Genomic DNA, 22,113 nt, shown 5'->3' on the forward strand with positions numbered 1-22,113 from the left:
AAGGCTGAGGCGGGTCACCGGAGACGCCTCCTGCCACTCATGCCCTGGTCTGGCAACTGCACCAGCAGGAAGCACCTGGCCACACTGGCAAACCTAGCTGGACAAAGTCTTTCCATTCAAGAGGGTGGAGCAAGGAGTCAGCCCCCAGTGCCTACCCCAAACTCCATCCCTGTGATGCTAAACAAGGCCTCCTTTGATGATGAAAGCACATAATCTTTTGCTGGCTCAAGTGTACATTTGAAAGGGTGTTAGAGTTGAAAAAATTGTTCCACTCACAGCTGAACCCCACATCCCAACGCATCATGTCAGATCTCACAGTCAGACGAGCTGGCAGCCCAGCGGAATGGCATTTTCAGATAGCTGCGTTTGGCCACAGCCAAGCACAACTCCCCTCTAACTCAGACAAAATCCGGTGCTCTCACAGCTTGCATTCTGCTGGAAAGTAAACAGACTAAGCTTGAAAAATGCACTAATATTCTAGACGGATACTATTTTATGGCAAGCTAGAACCGGCACAGGGGAAGATCTCCTTTATATACTAATGGTTTTCTTTCTCCAATGCCAAAGACCTAAGCTGTGATAAACACAGCAAACCAGAAGCAAACCATCTATTCAGCTAACTAACCACAATAACCACAATTCTTAAAATTAGATCTCTTGTGACTGTTTGCGTAAGTAACCACATTCTTTACATCAAAAGGGAGCTTTCTCCTAAGGCACTGCTGGCCTGCAGGCATTTCCAGTGGTTCTTCCCTGCAGCCATCCTTGCAGTAGACAGGTGACAGGAAAGTGACTGGGTATCCAGTCCTTGCCTTCTACTGAGACAGGAAAATCGGACGAAGCATGCTGGCCTCAAAAGATAAAGCATGTCTGCCAACCCGGACAGTCTGGGTTTGAGGGTCACATACCCAAGTCATTTGCAAGGGAACTCTCCTTCTCTCTACTCCACTAACAGCAGTCTCTGCCAACTGCAAGGAATCCTCCTGTCTCCCACATGTCAGGGGGAAGCAGGGGCCACCCCAAAGGGGCTGCTGTGAAGCAGGGTCCCCGCCCAAGGAAGCCAGGCTGTGACGTCGCAGCCCTTGCAGGGGTGAGCCCCAGAACATGGCTGGAGAGACAAAGCAATGATCACCAAAGCTCTCCTGACACTCCGCTGTTCTATCTTCCCTCTAGAGTTAAGATGTTAAATAGGTTCATTTCAGTGTAAACCAACCAACCCACCACCCAATGTTCTCTTCCAGAAAAACCAAGGATGCTGAATTATTTTCTCAGTTCTTTAGCAATCACACACCCACCCCCTTCTCAAACACCAACCCAGCCGGTCCCTCAATGTGCCATGTGCCTGTGGGGATGCTGGCACACCCACTATCACCCACTTACCTTGCATCAGTGTACACAGCACAGTGTATTTTTCCAGCTGGTACTGGCACATGGCACATGCCAAATGCCCTTCTAAAATTCATATCCCCCACTTGCTCCATCTCCTGCCCAGGCACCTACAAGATGCTCACCAACACACGTGCCTAGGCGGCTGGATGCTCCCTCTATAAAGCTTAGCAGCTCTTAGCAGCTCTGCTAGTAAGTCACTGGCATAGCAAACCATCACGTGACTCTTGGAACAAACCGGTGGTTGGATGCAAGCAGCCGCCTGGGGGCTCTCAGACTCACGGAAGCGATGCTGTGGGTACCACACCGCATCGGGCCTAAACAAAGTTCAACTGAAAGGAGATCTCCTCCACGTGGTGAACGCAGAGCGTGTGAAGAAGGCACACGTGTCAGAAGCAAAATGAAGTGCATGCATGACAGGAAGCAAACCCGGCCCAGGAAACGGTGTGCCCGGCTGCCTTCCGGCTGCCACCATGCAGAAGCGCGGGTCAGGAGGCTGGTGCAAACCTGGGCAGGGGCCAGCCAAGACCTGTAGGGGCTGTTCCCTGCAGGGCAAGGCAGGCAGTGACCGCCCTGTGCAGCCAGCCTGGCCAAGGCCAGCACAGTGCCTCCGGGAAGCCCGACCGGGGGTGGAGTGCGGGGGGCGGGAGCTTGCAACCGCACCAGCCGTTCATTCCTCAGGGGAGCGCCAGAATGGAGTGGAACTGCTCCCGTCATGTCAATCGCATCATTCTCCCGGGCTTGTTTCACGTGATCCCACTGCAAGTGAGCAAGACTCCCATTTCAGGGCAAGTAGGTGAGTCCTTGCTCCCAGGCCCACGATTCAGACACAGGAACCGAGGAAAGGCAGGTGGGCGCCCGGCTCATTCAGCTCTCATCTGTCCCCACTGAGGACCAAGAGTGAGATTGGTGAACGAGCGACGACACAGACCACCCCGCACGTACCTCAGGCTCCGGCTGCGGGCTCTGCCCGTCTTCGGCGGAGTTGGGTAACACGGCCCAGGTTATGTTGGCACTGGCTGGTGGCAAGGAGCCGAGGGTCCCGTTTCTCAGCTGCTCTGTAGAGTGTGACTTGGGCCCATGCCATCCCAGGATGTTTTCTGAAACAAAGACCCAGCATGATGCCAAGTATTGTCCAAACCCACCACTGAAGGCTTTGCCCCTCACGGCCCCAGGCTACCGTCTCCTGTGAGTCTGATGAAGCACACGATCGTGGGGGCACTGCTTGGGGCTGCAGTAGAGCCCCTTGACCTTCAACTCAGGAACAGGGCCCTGTGCAATACCAGGAAGGTAACAGCTTCTTTTTCCCAACCCAGGACACAATACCTTTACAATGCAAAGTCAAAGTTTGATTTTGTTAAAAAAAAAAAAAAAAAAAAAAAAGCAAGCTGCTCCAACTGTGTTTTTTTAAAAAGATTTATTTATTTATTTTTATTGGAAAGTCAGATATACAGAGAGGAAGAGAGACAGAGAGGAAGATCTTCCATCTATTGATTCACTCCCCAAATGGCTGCAACAACCGGAGCTGTGCCGATCCAAAGCCAGGAGCCCGGAGCCTCTTCTGGATCTCCCACATGGGTGCAAAATCCCAAGGCTTTGGGTGGTCGTCGACTGCTTTCCCAGGCTTCACACAGAAAGCTGGATGAGAAGCGGGGCTGCCGGGATTAGAAGTGGCGGCCATATGGGATCCTGGTGCATCCTTTAGCTGCTAGGCTACTGCGCCAGGCCCCAATATGTGAGGTCAAAGAGCATGATAATCAGGGCTCAGAAAGATGCCTGATAGTGTAACCACACAACGGCTCCCCACCCCCCATCACCAGACTCAGCCAGGCATGGTGTGTGTCAGCAGGCCCAACTTACGGACAGATGAATGCACCCCACTCCAGAACAAACACCTGCACTGGACCCAGAGTTTTGGCTCAATTGGCTCATCCTCCCCCTTCAAGTGCCAGGATCTCATATGGGCACCGGTTCTAATCCCAGCGGCCCCATTTCCCATTCAGCTCCCTGCTTGTGGCCTAGGAAGGCAGTCGAGGACGGCCCAAAGCCTCAGGACCCTGCACCTGCGTGCGAGACCCGGAAAATCTCTTGGTTCCAGGCTTCGGATTGGCTCAGCCCCAGCCACTGTGGCCACCTGGGGAATGAACCAGGAGATGAAAGATCTTCCCTCTCTGTAAATCTGCCTTTCCAATAATAAATAGATATTTTAAAAAGGAATAAGGAACAGACAGCAATCCAGCAAACTGCAAGCTTTATTCCACTTTTTCTCCAACACCAACTCTAGTGTTGTTTTATTGAGGCTCACGGTCTATGACAGAATGTTTCCATGTTTGCACATGGGGCAGGGGTCGCCGGGGCAGACCACCCACTTCACAACAATCCTGCCGTGCAAAACGACAGGTCTCACACTGTAGGTTCTGCAAATCCTGTTCTTGGTCTAACGGCCAGGGCAAGGACGAGCGGTTGAGCTCGGTTCCTAGGTCCACTTCTGCTCCCGGCTCGCTGCCAGCACGCATCAGCAGGTATGGCCCAAGCAGCTGGGTCCCTGCAACCACGTGGAAGCGCCGGACTGGGTCCCTAGCTCCCAGTTGTGCCCAGTCCTGGTCACTGCAGGCACTCAAGAAATACGCCAGTGGATCAAGGTGTTCCTGGGCAAGGTCTTTCCTGTTTTTAAAAAACAAACACGTAAAAATACATAAAATAAAAGAAAGAGTAAATGCCACAAGACAGGCTGGAGGCCGTGTGTTCTGAAACTTCACCGTTCAGGCTCTCAACGGCTCCATCCAGGCACTAAGCACACCACTCGGCTTTTCACTTGAGTTCCTCGAAGGGAAAGCCACACGCAGCCCAGGCTTGCAGCACCCGGGGAACCAGGGCGTGGAAGCAGAGCACCAGGCAGTAGAGACAGCAACACGAGACTGCTACGTGCGGTGCTGTGTGCATTACCACCCAGCCCAGGTACAAGGTTAGGCAAAGTTCTCCCTCTTCAAACATCAGCGTTAGACCACAAAGCCCTGCTACACCTCAAGATGCAGAGAAAGCCCAGAGCCAGCCCGGCCTCGCTCAGGCTCCTCCTCTTGGGGCTGTTCTGCGTGCTCGAGTCACACTGGAGCTCACCAGCACTTCAAACCAACCGAGCGCATGGCTGCCTTGGGGCCTCTGCCTCAGCTGCTCCTTCGGCCTGCCAAGTGCAGCTCCCCCGGGCCCTCACCCCCAGGGGAGGCCGACTCGCATTTCTGCCCAGGGCTCAGCTCCACGCCACTTATTGGGCAGGCCATCAGGGCCTCCCTGTCACAATAGCAGTCAAATGCCCCCGTATCCCTGACCACTGTGCTTCCTGGCTGCAAAGAACTCAAACACCTGGAACTTGGCTGCTTCACTGCTCTCCCGTCTCCTTGGCCAGCTCCTGACGGTGGGGACAGCATCGCCGCTGGTCATGAATGTGTCCCCTGATCGTCGCCTGGGAGGAGGTATGCTCGGTCCACGCCTGCTAGGTGACCGCAGAGTTGGGGCCAGCCATGTCTGCATCCCACGTGGACACCTGTTTGGGTCCCAGCTCTTTCACTTCCAAGCCCGCTCCACGCTAATGCACCCCAAAAAACAACAGATGGCCACGTGCTTGGCCCTGCTGCTCACATAGGTGACCTGCAGGGAGTTCCAGGATCCTGGACTTGACCTAACCCAGCCCAGTCAGTCCCTCTCTCTATCCCCTCTGTAACTCTACATGTCCGACGAATCAAAACACTTTTTTCTTTAAAAAAGATATTCAGAGGTAGCAAGTCACAAGAGTAGTGACTTTGGGGTATCCTAAAAAAAATGAAAAAATTCCAAGAAGACAGAAAACAGCCTGGTGGTTTGGCCAGAACTGGGGAGCAGGTGGGAGAGAATGAGGGGTTACTACTCATTGGGTACGGAAATTCAGAGCTGCTGCTCGGCTCATGGTCCCACTCCGGCCGGATCCAAGCCGCCAGCCATTTTCACCCCCGGTTCCTTCAATCTCTGCTCCCGAATTAAACTCGCCTCCAAAAGGACTGGGGCTTCTTAGGAAAGCACCCTAAATCTCAGGCTTTAGGATGCAGCCCTGGAAATCCTGCTGCCATGCATTCTGAACAAATCCCTGTACAGACCCCAGCCCGGACCCCATCTGGGGACGCATGCCACAGCCTGGTGACTGGGGCTGGAGTCCACGTGTGAGCAGAAGGGTTAAAAATGGAAATAAAAGAAAAGCTACGCACTCACAGACCCTACCTAAGGAGAGAAGGCCGAGGGCTGCGGTCAGCGGGTGCTGAAGGAACTCCCCGCATTCACACAAGTAAGCAGATCACATTTCTCTTTTGTAACAGGAAACCGGCCCCCAACCAGAGAGGGACAGGAGCATGCAGGAATGGGGTCACACTTGGATACGGGGATAGGTGGATAAGCATAGGATGGAGTTAATGCGGAAGACCTTCACGCACACCGCACACCGACTTGCAGACGAGCCCCCCGGGGACAAGGCGGGGAGGGAGGTCTTACCTGGGGCCCCAGGCTTGTGGCCGGGCTGGCCCACCTGGTGCACACTCTGCTGGAGCAGGCTGAGGCACTCCCCGAGGCAGCTGAGGGTGGCAGCAGAGGTAGCTTTTAGGAGCAGCAGGTCCTGGTCCAAGGCAGTGAGGGGACCTGAGCCGGGCAGGGATTCGATGGCGTGTACCAGGTTCTTCTGCTGTCCCTCCACTTGATTCATCATCTACCAAAATGAGCAAGAGGGCGAGGTGGTGAGCGTGGGGAGTGGGGAGTGGGCTGGGGTGCTAAGTGCACGTGTACGCACGCACGCACATATGCACAAGCCCTCTGACGAGCCAGGCTTCACACCTGTCCCTCAGGCAGCCACCTAAAGGCATCTTCATCTAAGGAATCTTACAAGGCCAGAGCTGGACAGGATGGCGAGGCCACCCAGGTGTCCCAAGAAAGTAGAAGTCCTTGCAAAGCATCCTGGACAGGCCGGGGCTTTTCCCGCAGAGCAGGTTCAAGTCCCTGCTTTCCCTGCAGCGCCCCCTGCCGCCAACATCCTCTGCTGTTCAAAGTTACAGAAGTGGAAGTAAAGGGTGGTGTCGGAGGGCAGCGCAACCACACCCGCCCCCACTCCACGCGCAGAAACGCTGGGCAGGATGTGACATTCCTACCACCAGGAAGTCGCCAGTCAGCTGAGAAAGAGCAGGACGGGGAGGCTCAGCCTTGCTCCGCAGCTTACAGCGAGGCAGACCGAGATAAGCCTGACGTGTGGCCTGGCTTCAATTGCTAAGCTTATCCTAAGATACAAGGCAGCCTAATTGTGTGTCTGAATTGGCAAATCAAAGAGCAAGGAGCTGCCGAGGTACGGCAGGACTGGAACGGTTATCTGGCCAAGCTCATTACAACCTATCTCATGAAACAAGATGACGGGCGCAAGTGCTTAGCCTTGTCCAGCAAACAATCAGTCATCCTGAGCAGTGGAGGAGCTCGGGCCACCTGCCCCGGGTCACAGAGCTGCCTGACATCAGAGGCGGCACCCAAGTGGACCACCATTGCTTCAGTGCCCCCCTTAAGGGGTGTCCTTAACTCAAAGCCACGCTTCCTGACTTGTCTGTTACCTCCAGAGGGTCCCTGTTGACAGTTATCCTGCGAAGAACACTGCCCTTGGACCCAAAACTCATTCCATACTTACCCTTCTCGTTCTCGTTTTCTTTAAAAATAAATGCCCATCATTTTCTATGTATCTCTACTCCAGGACCAGCCCTGTGGCAAAGCAGCTGAAGCTGCAGCCTGCAACACCAGAATTCCATATGGGTGTCAGTGCAATGCTAGCATTTCTTAAAAGCCACGTTCTTTCTGAGCCCCTGTATTTAGAGCCTGCATCTCCGGTCCAGCCCCCGACATGCCCTTTTTATCCTTACAGCTTACAACTCCACAGCTCACACCATCGTCCAACTTCACCTGTCATGTTTTTTCTTACGTTCCTTTACGCTCACAAGCAAGCAGGGATCATTATCCGTGTTGTGCAATAAAGCATTCCCAGTTCAGTAAACAGCGCCTGAGTCGATGAAGCCAAAACACACTGTTCTCTCCCCACAGGGCAACAGAACTCACGCAGGACTTATCGTCCCCACAAACCATGGTCCTGGATGAGCTGTACGTGGACGAAGACTCAGCAGAGACTAGTATCTTTATTGTCACACTGAGTCTGCAAAGGAATACTGCCAACTGGTTAAATGTAACTCCAACCAAGATAAAACGTTCACGTATTAATTGATTGTCAACTCTATGTCTAATTGCTAGCAGTTAAGGAGAAGTGAGTTTCACGCTCTACTGGCAATAGTCAGCGTTTCTGGAAGTTCTTACCATAAAACCGTGCCTTTGAAAAATGATTTGGAAAAAGGAATATAATGATGAAGCAGATAATAAACTGTATTTTTTTTTTTACTACCATGCAGGCTGCTGTAACGCTTAAGAGAAAATGCGCGTATAATCAAGCTGTAAAATACACTTAATTTTAATCAACAAAAAGAATTCTATGTTGCAATTACACAGAACAGGATAAATACTGGTTGTTTCACAAGCACACGCTATTATGTAAAGCTCTGGTAATAAAAACACAGAACCAACTTACAGAATGTCCTGCTCTTATTACCACGGGGGCACGTGGCCAGAGGTAGAGTTATAACATCAGCTCTCTGAAAAGCAGTTAACTAAGAGCCTACAGCCCCAACACACACACACACACACACACTTACTTCTCCTATCTGCTGCTATACTTCTGCAATGCCCACAACAGCTTGGGCAGGGCCAGACACAGGCCAAGAACCAGAAATTCCATGTGGGTCTCCCACATGGTGCACAGTGTGCACACTGGCAGGAAGCTCCAATGGACAAGCAGAGTCAGAACTGAAGCGCAAGTAACTGACCTGGAATACAAAAGGGCCCCAAAAGACATCCTGAGGGCCCGGCGCGGTGGCGCAGTGGTTAAGGTCCTCGCCTTGCACGCCCAGGATCCCATATGGGCGCCGGTTCTAATCCCGGCAGCCCCGCTTCCCATCCAGCTCCCTGCCTGTGGCCCAGGAAAACAGTTGAGGACAGCCCAAAGCTTTGGGACCCTGCACCCGCGTGGGAGACCCGGAAGAGGCTCCTGGCTTCGGACAGGCATAGCATTGGCCATTGCGCTCACTTGGGGAGTGAATCATCGGACGGAATATCTTCCTCTCTGTCTCTCCTCTCTGTATATCCGCCTTCCCAATAAAAAAAATAATAAAATAAAAATAAATCTTTAAAAAAAAAAAAGGCATCCTGACCACTGTGCCAGACCACTGATGCCCCACGTTGGGGTGGCCTGCACTTGGAAATGGGCAGCGGGGAGGCAGTCAGAGGGATGATGGGAAAAATGACTGGCTCTGGGTGGGAGGGGCCAGAGGGGGCTCTGTGTTGCAAGTCGGGGCACAGCCACATACACCCAGGCACCTCCTTGGCTTGCAACAGCTCTCCTGGTAAAAACCAAACACTGAAAGTAAATCAAACTCAGCAGTCACTGGCACACAGCAGACAGTCCCACAGATCCATTTTCTTCCCTTCATCCACGAGACGACAAACATCTGTCATCCGTAACGACACTGTGGATGCCAATTTTCACTCTATACGAGCCTTAGGAGACTCCAAACGATGTCAAGTGCACCCCGGAAAAAAGGCAGGCATCCTGGGCCCCCAGGGCTGACAACGGCTTCAATGCTTGCCGAGGCCAAGTGGACACAGGAAGAGGCTGCAGCCGGCTCTGGAACAGGGGCTGGCTCACGTTAATTACAAGCACCCAGAGAAAGCAAAGGTGATAGCAAAAGATGACACTCAGCAAACAGAAGTCTTCCTCTTCTCACGAGGTGCCTAAAGGTTTGTCCAGCCAGCAGTCTGGCCCTCGGCCCGAAGCCCTTACAAAGTGTACACCGCGTGGCTACCACTTCATCAGAATGACCCCAGCCCACATCAAGGTGCCCAGGTTTGCCACCCACCTGCGGCTCCTGATGCTAGCTTCCTGCAAATGCACACCAAAGCTGCTGGCAGGGCATGGCTCCAGGAGTCAGGTGCTTGCCAACACGTGGGAGGCCTGGGTGGAGCTACTGGCTCCTGGCGTCAGCCCTGCTGCCACTGTAGGCAGCTGGGAAGCGAACCAGCAGAAGGAAGCCCTCTCTGCTTTGCAAATACATTCCAGCAAAAGTGAAAACGACTTATTTTCATGACACAAGCTTCCCAGCAGAGCTCCGAACACATCCAAAGTGCAACCCCATGTTTGGGAAAACAAACCCCAAAAGGCAGATTTCACTGCCGTCTGGCATTTGGCTTGGAGCATCACCATCCTGCCACACAGGTGCAGAAGTGAAGCCCAGAATTCAAAGATAAACCCCAAACCCCAAAATAGCAACCCTGGGGCTATGAATTCCAGGCCAACTGGAATTTCATTTGGAGCAGAAACAAATTCTATGGCCCGTTTCCCACAGCACAGGCATTACAAAATCAATGACAGGAGTTGATGCTAACAGGACCAGCAGATACATAAAGATTAAAAGAACTAGGGCCGTGGCACTGTGGGTCAAGCCTTGGCTGTGACACTGGCATCCCACAGGAACTCAGGTTTGAGTCCCAGCTGTTCTACTTCCAATCCCACTCCCTGCTAATGCACCTGACACAGCAGCAGAAGAGGGTCCAAGCGCTTGGGCCCCTGTGACCTTTGCCTCAGGAGCCCAGCTCTAGACAAGCCTAGCTCCCAGTACCATGGTCATCTGGGAAGTGCAGCAGATCAAAGACCTCTCTGCCTCTTTCTCTCCCTCACTCCCTCTCTTTGGAACTCTGCTTTTCAAATAAAATCATTTTTTAAGAGATGAAAGAACCTGAAAAGCAGATGCCAAGATCAAAACCCCACGACACCTGGCTTACCACGTTTCAACCTGGGTAAGGAGTAGGAGGCGGCAGCCAGGGCACGCGGGGACTGGAGCTGGTGGGTGGGCTTGCTGGGCAGGGTAGCACAAGCCTGCCAGTGCCTTGGGAAGCCAGCAGGTCTGGCCTGGAACTACCAGCGGGCCACATCACTGACTGCCAGGTCGAGCATCGCCTTGGTCTGGCACTTCCCCCTAACTGGCTTGAATCCCCGAGCCTCTTCCAATCTCTCCCGTGGGTCGGGGGCAGAGGCCTATGGGTGATTCAGGCACTTGCCCTGGTTCATTGCTCTTGCTTCGGGTGAAAGCCGTAATTCAAGGAGCTTTGAACCGCCCTGCCACCTCACCGTGTGTGTGTGCGTGCGTGCGTGTGTGTGTGTGTGTGTGTGTGTGTGTGTGTGTGTGTCCCCATCAACACCTCACTCTTCCACTGTTCTCATCAGTGCTGTTTTCATATTCCATTTCATATTTCGGCCATCCTTGACTGCTTTTCCAGGCTACAAGCAGGGAGCTGGATGGGAAGCAAGGCCATTGGGATTAGAACTGGTGCCCACATGGGATCCCAGGCGTACAGGGCGAGGACTTGAGCCACGAGGTTACAGCGCTGGGCCCTAAAGTTTTTTTGTTTAAAGCAAAAAGGCCATTTGTGTCTTCACTAAGCTTGCTGCCGGGGAGGAAGCAAGCTTCCGCTTCAGGCCAGAGAGTAAACACTCCAGGATTTGCAGGCCAGACGGCAGCCCGTGGGCCCTGCTGCTGGGGCTGGAAGGCAGCTGGCCAGTGTATAAACACACGAGCACGCTGATGGGTCTCAGTACTGCGGTTCGCTCATCACCCGTTCTCATTGCACTGTGACTTCCCCAGCTGTAGATGGGACTGATGGTGCCCCGTAGCATCCAAAATACCTTGGGTATTACGTGAAGCGACCCAAGGCCCCGTTTAGGCGGGCAGCCTCGTGTTTCGGGTTAGCATGCTGGGCCTGGCCTTGCCGTTAACAAACTGCCATCAGAACGGCCGTGGCACTGTTCACTCGGCCAAGTTCATCTCCCGCCTCTGGTCCCTGCTGCTGCTCACGGGGCCAGAAAGGGCATCCCGGGTGGAGAGGGGAGTTCCAAGGCTGCAGGGACAGGCGCGTGCTCTAGCAGGGTCCCCCGTCAGGGCGTCCCCAGCTGTACCTGGCCCACAACTCAGGCCTGTCACCTTTGCCTTGGGGAATTAAAGCTGACTTCTCTTTCAAAGGTGTCTCAGTAGGCAGCCTACTTCCACATGCACGTGGGTGAGAGCCACACACGCTGATCTACTCAGCCCCAGCCAAAGCCGAATTCGCCTATTTCACAATGGAGTCTGTTTTTCCTTTGAGAAAAATGACAGTGGAAACCCTATACTCATCTGTGTTTGCTTGTTTCTTTAAAGATTCACCTACTTATTTGAAAGTCAGCATTACAGAGAGGGAAGAGACGGGGGTCTCCCACCTGCTGGTTCACCCCCTACATGGTCATCAAGGCCAGGGCTGGACCAGGCAGGAGTCAGGAGCCTCATCCACGTCTCCCATCGCTTTTCCCAAGCACATTAGCAGGGAGCTGGGTCAGAAGTGAAGCAGCTGGGATATGAACTGGTGCTCATATGGGATGCTACAGGCAGCGGCTCTACCTGCCATACCACAATGCCAGCCCCACGGACGCCCCATTCCTAAATGCTTATCTTCCTTCTGGATGCACAAGCTCTTTGCTTCGGACTTCCTGTATCATTACTGAGGCGAATCATGATCTAAGCCACGACACCAGATTTCTCTGGTCACCCCCACATCTGGCAGCATTTCGAAGTCCGAGATTTTGACAGGTGGCTCATCACCTGAGATGAGAGGGACAGAAATGCACGAGACAGGACAAGCCAGAAAGCAGAGCCCTCTGCACAAAGCCCTGGATTCTGCCTAGCTCAACCACGAGGACCCGCAAGTCTACAACCGTGCTGCTTCTAAAGCAGCCTGTGCTGTCCACGCCAAGAGGCAAAGGCAACGCTGTGAACGGTGCACCTGCTCTGCAGACGGCACGCTCGGCATCCGACAGCCTGGCTTCCGCCCGTTACCTCTGCACCTCTGTCTGTCCCGCAGCTCTCTCTCACCCCGCCCAGCAACCCTGCAGCGCATGCCAAGTGCCAACTCCATCAACTCCTAAGCAGCAAACCCTTACTGAAATGAATGATAAAGGTGTGACCTCAGCAGAGCCGGGCACTGGTATCGGAGGACACAGAGAAGATGGAGGACACAGGCACACCTGCAAGTCCCTCCGTACTGGAAGGTCATTGGGCTACCTGCTGACAACTTCAAAAGAAAACAGCCACATAAGGGGGTGCTCAAGACTGAAGCTGAGGTTTTCACCACCAACAAAACAAAAATGTGGCACTATCTGCGACCTGAGCACGGGGCTGTGACACAGGGAACACCACGTGGTGCAGCCGTCTCCTGGAGAGGGAGCTCAGGGCGAGAAGGTGCCACGGTTCTCCTTAGCTTACACTTTCTCCGATGACTTCTAGACTCTACGGGGGCTGTTTTTTTCCTATGGGGTCCACATATCCACCGCTTCAATCAACTGGGTGGAAACCGACATCACCACAAGGAGCTCCAGCTTTCCCTGTAACGTCAGCCAGTTGCTTCAAGAGCCCTCTCGTGCTGCTGCGGCACACACAGCTCTATTTCATGGGAGCGAGTCCCTGTTCCCCTGTGACCATCAGCAAAGCACAGCAATCTAGAAGCAAATGTCTGATCCTGGTGACAACCATGGGATCTGAGAGGCTGACCTGGGTATAACTCCCCCCGAAGTGGCCTGTCGATTGTGTCCCCGCCTTCTGACGCACCTGCTACCTCCTTGGCCACCCTGCACCTCCCGACTCGACCTCTGGATTCACTCGTCTAGAAATCCTCATCTTCTCTTGCCTTGGAGTCAACACCCACGCAGGTTTCTGAGATCACGCCTCGGTGCTTCACAAGCCAGGCCCAAGTCCCCACGCCCCCAGGAGCCCTCACCCTGCTCCCCTGGGCGACCCTGGATGTGGGGGTGCAGCACACGGCCATGCACATGCTCCCCCGGGTTAGAAGAGGCCAGCACCAATCCAGTGTTTGAGGGACCACTGGGTGTGCACCCATGGGACTCTGTTCTTCCCAGATGAACACACCCTACCTCATTTGTTACACTGGCACCAAGAGTGGGGGCTGCCTAAGGGGGCCAATGTGGGCATGTATGGAAGACAGGAGGTCTTTCCTTCGCAGTCGGAAAATTAGAAATTACCTCCCTTTAGGGTGATCTATATCCTATTAATTCATCATCTTTAAACTTTTAGAAATGGTGCAATATTAGCTACTCTCCCAGATACCTTCTCATGCTTCTCCAACTGCAAAATAAACACAGGTTGTAACTCTTTACATACCGCACTGTAAATACATATTTCACTCCAGGGATGAACTGGCTTTATTTGCATGTAAATCTGGTAGCGATAAAAGATAACGGTCAGCAAGAGAAAATGTTTCCTGCTTAAATTTCTGCCTATATGCAGGACCCGCTACCCCAACATTCCAAAAAAAGATATGCATGCTGGAATTAAAACATACGCTAGGTTTTAAGAGAGTTACATCTAAGAGCAATTGCACAGGCAAGGGCCCTTTCAGCTCTGAAAAGCTTGGTCGGCCTGAGCAGCAGTGTCCACTTCTGTTCGCTCCAGTACTGCCCCCTGCCGACCAAAGGCTGGACACCTTTGCCACACCCCCGTCCATTCCTAAGGGAAATGGTGACCACAGACCCAATGGGCCAACCGATCTGCCCAAGGCCAAGGCCACCGAGAGCAGGAAAGAAGTCTTTGAAGCCCTTGTGGACAGACAGAGAACAGGGCACAGAAAGACACTGCTGGCTTATAATCAGAACGGCGCAGACTCGGCGGATTCTGGGAGAGGTGAGGCCAGTGAGGATGAAGGAGTCACCGTGGCCATCGCTCCCAGTCTTCCCACCCCTGAGTTTTCTAAATTTACGTTTGGAGGACACATGTGCACTTGCAATCATATATAATAGCTGCACATCCTTTTAAAAATATATCCTCTGGTCCAGCAATGCCATTACCAGGTGTATAACCAAAGGGAACAATCTGTCAGAGGGACCTTGACATTGCGAAGTGCGCTGTAGCGCCTTCACAACAGCTCAGCTATGGAATCAAGCCAGGCATCCATCGGAGGACTGGACCAATACAGAATGAAATGCTGCTTGACCCTAAGGAAAGGTTTAAAACTGTATCATTTGCAAAACTGTGGGTGAACCTAGAGAAGGTTAGGTTGGTCGAACAAGCCAGGCACAAGCACTGTGTGACCTCTTCTGTGGAAAACATAAGGCTGTTTGCATGCATGCTGGGAGATCAGTGGTTTGAGGCAGCCAGGGGTGGCACCACGGGGAGGAGGAGGGTAGGGGGAGGAGGAGGAGCAGGGAAGGGGAGGGGAGCAGGGAGGGAGGGGGAGGAAGGGGAGGGCAAGGAGTGGTTAGCTGCCCCAGAGTCAGAGTTAGACATAAGGAACATGTTCTGGTGTTGCATGGCACAGACGGGTCGCTATGGCTAACGGTAATGTTTTGTATTTAACATAGCTAGAGGAGAGATTTTTTTTTTCGATGTTCTCAGCGCAAAGAAACGACAACTACTAAATATGGGGGAAAAGGGGCCCAGCATGACAGCCTAGAGGTTAAATCCTCGCCTTGGATACGCAGGATCCCAAAAGGGCACCAGTTCATGTCCCAGCTGTTCCACTTCCCATCCTCCTCCTTACTTATGACCTGTGAAAGCAGTAGAGGATGGCCCAAAGCCTTGGGACCCTGCACCCACAGGGGCAACCCAGGAGGGACTCCTCGCTCCTGGCTTTAGACCGGCATAGCTCTGGTTGCTGTGGCCACTCGAGGAGTGACCCACTGGACAGATCTTGGTCTCTTCTTCGCTTGCGTTATCTGGCTTTCCAATGAAAATAAATAAATCTTTAAGAAAGTGACAGAATAGTAACTATTCTAATTTGATGACAGATCAATGTATCAAAACATCACAATATGCTGTATGCATAATTATAACAAATTTTTTTCACACAATAAAGTGTAAACTAAAAGTTGTATTGACATCCAGGCTGGGGGGGGGGGGGGGGACAGCTTTTTCACCTAGCACTCAACAGCAGGTGCAATAGCAGTTCCACTTTCCACTGTGTCAGTTACTGTAGTCAGCCGTCATCTGAAAACATTCAATGGAAAATTCCAGAATTCTTAACTCTGTAGCTTGCACAGCATGCCGAGTAGCATCATGGAACTTTCTCACCATCCCTTCCACACTGCTCACGACAGCGTCTGCCCGTCTGTCCAGCACACCCACACTTCATATGACACCCACCTAAGGGCCACTTAGTAGCCGTCTCAGTCATCGAATCCACTGATATCACACTGACTCTGTGTGGCCTGACTCTGTAACAGCCAAAGAGCCTAAGAGTAGAGATGCTGGCAAGAAGCTGTCACGTGCTTTCTTTACATGAAACAAAGTTTTCAATAATAATAACCATTCATACGCTGAAGTTATGAAGATGTGCAGTAAGGCTTTATTTTTTGTTCGTACTGTGCCTAATTTATAAGTTGGATTTTATCAGAGGTAGTGTGAAGATAAAGCACCTTACATAGTGTTCAGTATATACTGCCCCTAGAGATACACACACACATTATCCACTGCACAGCCAAAACCATTCATCTTGATCATCTATGTTACAGAACATGAAGTTCAAAGTCACGCTGCTGAAATGTCCAGCTGTCCCAGAGATCCAGGAGTTAAAGGCTTAGCCCCATGTGAGTCCCACTACTGGGAGTTAATGGAAACTTTACAAGGTGAGATTTCATCGGAGGTCATTTAATCACTGGGCGTGTGTCCTCAGAAGTAGCTCAAGAAAGAGGGCCATTAGGACAGCCCAAACTCGGACCCAACCACTCCTCTTTCCTGGCATGTCACATGATCATCACACACACACACACACACACACACACACACACACCACCACCACCACTGGCATCCATCACCTTCTTCCTGGGGCCATCTGATCAGGGACCTGCCCCTCCAGCATCGTGGGCTAACTAACCTTTCCTCTTTATAAAGCTGGCCACCCCAATGTCACCCAGTGATCCTGAAAACCTGACTAGTAAGTGGTCAGCAACTTACCCCAAATGGCCCTCAGTAACAGGTGCCAGAGTTGGGGTTCAAGCCCCATCCAACTGGTCCAGGGTCAGAGCTCCTTGCTCACCACCATTGCCCCAACCGTCTCCATCCCCTGCTCCTGTCCACACAAAGTGGAAACACAAGGGCACCGCAGGGCCTTGCTTGGCCTTGGCTGGCAAAGTGTAGACTTGGCAACCATCTGTGCATCTCCACATGACCACAGGGGCAGCCTACAGTCAGGCAGAAGTTGACTAATGAGAGCAAGTAGACAAGACTGCAAACAGAACCTGTAAAAATAGACCTGGACTACAGTTTTCCAAGTTGCTCCTCGTCACCTTGGCTACACAATCTGCCCATGATACAGCATTTCTCACGGCCTATTGGCCTCTGCCATGTGTCAGAGCCAGTCCACACCTACCCAAAAAGTATGCTGATAGGCTCCTGACCCTGGAAGATGTGAGCAAAGATGTATGCAACCCTGAGGTCCTCGCCAACACCATCCACCCTGCTTCTGTAAGTCCGCCATCGTCTCCCAGGGCTGGTCTTTCTCCCTTTTCTCAGAGTTCATAAAGCTATGCATGTTACTTTTGCACATTCCACAGCAGCCCTGCAAAGACTGGCAAACTTCCATTTCCGTTCCCTGAATGTCCCATCCTTGGGTTCATGGATCACCCCAAGCCACAGCAGTGTGTCTGACACAGGTGTCCCCTCCGAAGGCTCAGCTGACTGCTTGTCCTTGGCCGCGCCTCAGCTCTGCATGTGGGAGTCACTGCAAACAGCAAAACCACTCATAAAATGTAGAGATGTGCAAAACACATGGCTCCAGGCCAACTGCCCAGAGGACAACCTGGAGAGAAACCAAAATGGTGCAGCTAGGCTGCGATCCTGTGCAGTGGGCGAGTCAGATGAGCTCAAGAGCATCAAAGGGGCCCAGCAGCTAAAACCCTTGCCTTACACACACCGAGATCCCCTGTGGGCACAGGTTCTAATCCTGGCAGCCCCACTTCCCATCCAGCTCCCTGCTTGCAGCTGGGGAGAGCAGTCAAGGACATCCCAAAGCCTTGGAACCCTGCACCTGAGTGGGCGACCTGGAAGAGGCACCCGGCTTCAGATTGGCACAGCTCCAGGTGTTGCAGCCACTTGGGGAGTCAATGGATGCAAGATCTTCCTCTGTCCCTCCGCTCTGTACATCTGACTTTCCAATAAAAATAAAATTAGAAAAAAAAAAAAAAGGAGTATCAAATAGGACCGAGTCTGGGGGTTACAAATAAGTTGCAGGGAAAGGGCAACTTCTAAGATATGGGGTCCATGATGAATAGAAGTCAACTACCTATTCCTAAATTAAAATATTGGAGGGGCGGGACAACACAATGGATCCAGCAGGCTAAGCCACCATTTAATACAAGGGCATCCCACAGGAGCACCACTCGGCTAAGCAGCTCCGCTTCGGATCCAGCTTCCTGCTGATGCGCAGGGGAAGGCACAGCAGCTGCTGGCCCAAGGATCTGTGTCCCCACCCCCCACACGGGCGCCAGGAGTGGAGTTTCAGCCTCCTGGGTTTGTCCTTATCCAGACTTGGCTGTTGAAACCATGATGGGGGACTGAACCAGCAGCTGGAAGATCTTCGGTCTCTGTCATTCATTCATTCACGCTGCCTTTCAAACGCAATAAAAATCTTAAACATCTCTGAAGCAACCAAGAAGTTACAAGAGGAAAACAGATGTGTGTGAGCCCGCACGCGTACACACGCACACAAAACCCTGCAGTTCTGTTCTGTTTTCACATAATTACAGGCCTCTCCGATTGCTGCGAGAAAGACACTTACCGCCATTTCCACTTGAAACAGGCCGCTTAACTCAGCTCAATTATTCTAAAGTCCTGCGATGCACAGTATACTGGAACAATCTTCTCCATTACAGTTATTCATGTTCAGAAAATATACTCCAAGACAGGGCCCCAAAGCTTTCAAGGTATTGATTTTGATGTAGAATAAAGCGTCTCAAATACCTTTTTTTGGTCAATCATTCTCTGAGCAGCCTTTCCACAACAGATTTTACTGGATTTTACAGCTCTGACCATCATTTTAGCTGCTAAATAATGCTCACCTACGGATCCTGGTCACCGCCTTTAAGTGGTGTCATTTCCTTCACAGCAACATTGCCATCCCCTTTTTTTAAGCCCTTGAAAGCTTCTGGGAGGAAGAACTGCTAACACAGCTTTAGGCTGGGCAGGAGTCGGGCAGTGAACACACCCCTGCAAGCCGTGCCCGCGTGATCAGAGGGGGAAGGCAGACAGGACCTACACCACCTACATATGTGTGCAGCAGGGGAGCTGTCATGAGCACCATGGGCAGAGAGTAGGCAGGGGTTGAGGGGAGAGGCTGCATCTGGGAGGGCAGCATACAGACGGCCTTCGAGCAGACACCTGTAGGGACAAAGCAGGTGTCCCAGGAAGAGGCGGCAGGAAGGACAAAAGGTCCTGGGATGGGAGCAGACCTGGCCAGGACAATGAACTGGGAGGCCAGCGGGGCTGGTACCAAGTCAGGGAGAAGAACAAGAGATAGATCATTCAATTAGCTCAATTCTTCCCCCTCTCCCCACCTATTGTTTTTGCTTCTGTTGTCATCATGGCCTCATAGGTCACCTTTTCCACTCCAAAAGTGAAGGCATCTCCTAGGCCCCGTGTCCTCTAGCCCTCAAGCACTTCCTTGCTTCCTGGTGTGATACAAGATCCCCAGTTTACTATCTATGGTCCCTACAGACCCAGAGCTCCAGTGACAGTAGGCTCAATCCACTGACTGGGAAGAGCTAGGAGCAGGGAGGGCAGGGGCAAGGCTCCAGCAAACATCCCAGGGGAGCAGGCAGCAGTGGGGACGATCAGACTCATTTTGTTTTAAACGCCTTATGCTGCATTTGATGATTGTTTGCTCTTTTAAAAAAATACTCATCCATTAAACAGAACAGTAGAATGAAAGAAGAAAAGATCGCGCACCCTCTGCTTCACTTTCCACAAAGCCTGGGTCTGCTATGCGCATGCCCAGGATCAAGCACTGGAACCATGTACCATTTCCGCCGCGGGTGCAGTATCAGAGAGCTGGACCGCAGGGCGGAGGCAGAGGCACAACTTCATGCCTGGCACTCTGGTACAAAACAGAGTGCCCCCCCCGCGGTAGCCTAAGCCCCCCTGCACCATGACGCCTGCCCCTGAGTGCATTTTCACGGAAGCAGCTATGGGATAGTTTCAAGATGTTGACGTGGACTTCAAGGGCGGGGGAATGAAATCAATGGCAAAGAATGAGCTCACAGCGTGGAGTCTGAGCATCTTAGCATAGAGTTGCTGTCCTCATCCTGCTCCCCATTCATAGACACAGGAAGCTAAAGGAGCGGGCTGTTGGCTGTTTAGGAAAGCAGGGAGAAGCGTCGGGGGGGAGTACAGCACAGGAGTCCCAGGTGGATGAATACGGCTCGTCTGAAATACCTGCGGAGCATCCATGCAGGACCTGCAACATGGCAGTGAGCAACACGAGCAGGGTGGACTCACCCATCCTCTACCGGACGAAGAGGTCGACTTGGACTGACCCAAATGCATCTTGGTCTTGAACTGTCTCCAATCCGAATTTTTCTCTCATAAGGCTCACCCCTCAGGCACTGAGAGGGGCTGGAGGCTTGAAGCCCACGCACCATCAGCCCCAACACACACCCTTGTCTCCCATTCATCAATTACGTTCTCCATTCCAGAAGACTTCCCTCTGAAGTCAGTCAGCTTAGAAGTGCAAGCAATAGATACTTGGGAGTGTAACAGAGCCTCAAGTACCACTCCTAAGACCCAAAGTGTGCGTCGTTAGAGACAGAGGCAACTGTCCCAAATGCTGGAGGACCCAGGGCAGGATTTGAACTCATGCCCCGTCACTTCCACCTGTGCCAAGAGCCCAGCCCAAACAGGGTGTGGAGAAAGATAAAGTCTGGGCTGGCATTTCTTTCTTTCTCAGAGGAGCATCTGGGCATGGTACCTCTCCTCTATGCCACTGGACTACTGGGTTTCTTTTCATCCACTTCCAAGAGACCCTGGCACCGCAGGGTAGCTGGCTCGCATCTATGTTATGAGCCATCTTTTTTCCCCAAGTTGACTTCTCATGTATGCCTTTAGGGTTGATTGATTTGAAGGAGAGGAAGAAATGGAGAGACGTCTTTCATCCATTGGTTTACTCCCTCAGATGGCTGCAAAGGCCAGCGGGGAGCCAGGCCGAAGCCAGGAGCCTGGAACTCCATCCAGCTCTCCCACGGGGGCTGAGGACTCGGGCTGTCTTCCACTGCTGCGTTAGCACGGAGCCGTAGGAGAAGCAGGGCGGCTGGGACTTGAACCAGTGTCCATAGGGAATGCCCGAATGGCAGGTGGCAGCTTACCCGTGCTTCACAATGCCAACCCCCCCAGAGTCCCACATTTTCGCACCCAGGTCTTTGCATCTCCCAGACTACACCACGGCGGTACAAGCTTGAGTCATGCACACGTGAGCAACAGGGACCAGGCCCACAGCTCCACATACCTGAAGCAGCTCAACCCCCCCAACAGATGCCATCGAAGACGAATGATCTAAACCTCTCCAGTCCTCAATTTCCTCCTCCACAAAGCAGATATAACATTATTGGTTTACCAGGTCGTTGGAAGATTAAGCAAGACAGCAGTGAAAACATCTTCTGCCTGGAGCCTGCCTCAAAAGGGGTGTTCAGCTTACGACCTGTATCCCCTCCTTTTTTCATTTCCCTGAGTCTGTGGGTCCTCTGACATAATTTACTGCTTATCACCATACATACATATCACAGGGAACTATATTTCTTTTTAAGTCATAAAAAAATATATATCTGATTGAGGCTAAAATTAGGCTCCAGGGCCATTTATGGATTGCTATAATCACTTTAAGTCTGGTCTCTTTAGTCATATGTAATGGATGTGAAAGGTAGGACAACATACTAATTTTTTTTTTAATGTCCTTCGGGAAGGATTAAGCAACCAGTTCAGCTACATGAGCCCCGCTGATCAACAAGGCGACCGATTAAAGATTCTCACCCTCACAAACACGCAGACTACATGCTTCGTTTTCTGAACAAGCCTAGGGTCTATGTGCTTCCTATACCTTTCCAGAATTTCCGAAACGGAGCCCTGCAACCAGCAAACAGAATAAATACCCCCAAAACAGATCACTGGGGATGGCACAATGGCTCAACTGGCTAGGCCTCTGCCTGCAAGCATCTCATATCAGCACTGGTTCATATCCTAGCTGCCCCACCTCCCCATCCAGCTCCGTGCTTGTGGCCTGGGAAAGCAGTACAGGAAGGCTCAAAGCCTTGGGACCCTGCACTCACATGGGAGACCTGGAAGAAGCTCGTTCCCAGACGACCAACAGAGAGCTGGATGAAAAGTGGGACAGCCAGGACACAAACCAGTACCCACGTGGGATACCAGGGATGCCAGCTCCACAGGCAGAGGATCAGCTGTCACTGCGCTGGCCTCTATCCTCATTTCTTAATTCAGCCGAGTCTTTTTCCTGGTTGCACCTGCAAGTGACAGATACACACATAATTCTCAATCTTTGCAA

The 22,113-nt window shown here is 52.2% G+C and overlaps 1 protein-coding gene across 2 annotated transcripts in view; it reads right to left on the minus strand.

The window, feature by feature from the left end:
• OSBPL10 (oxysterol binding protein like 10) overlaps nt 1-22,113 on the minus strand; it is a 164,840-nt gene that overhangs the window by 24,247 nt on the left and 118,480 nt on the right. For both annotated transcript variants that reach the window (XM_040963936.1, XM_040963927.1), the window contains 2 exons: nt 5,902-6,112; nt 2,332-2,486 (listed from right to left, as the gene is read on the minus strand). In XM_040963936.1, the coding sequence (XP_040819870.1) occupies nt 2,332-2,486; nt 5,902-6,112 (366 nt within the window). The remainder of the gene's footprint in view (nt 1-2,331; nt 2,487-5,901; nt 6,113-22,113) is intronic.

This window comes from Ochotona curzoniae, unplaced genomic scaffold, assembly GCF_017591425.1.
Source record: "Ochotona curzoniae isolate NIBS_2020 unplaced genomic scaffold, NIBS_Ocur_1.0 contig_1302, whole genome shotgun sequence".
Classification (NCBI taxonomy): Eukaryota; Metazoa; Chordata; class Mammalia; order Lagomorpha; family Ochotonidae; genus Ochotona; species Ochotona curzoniae.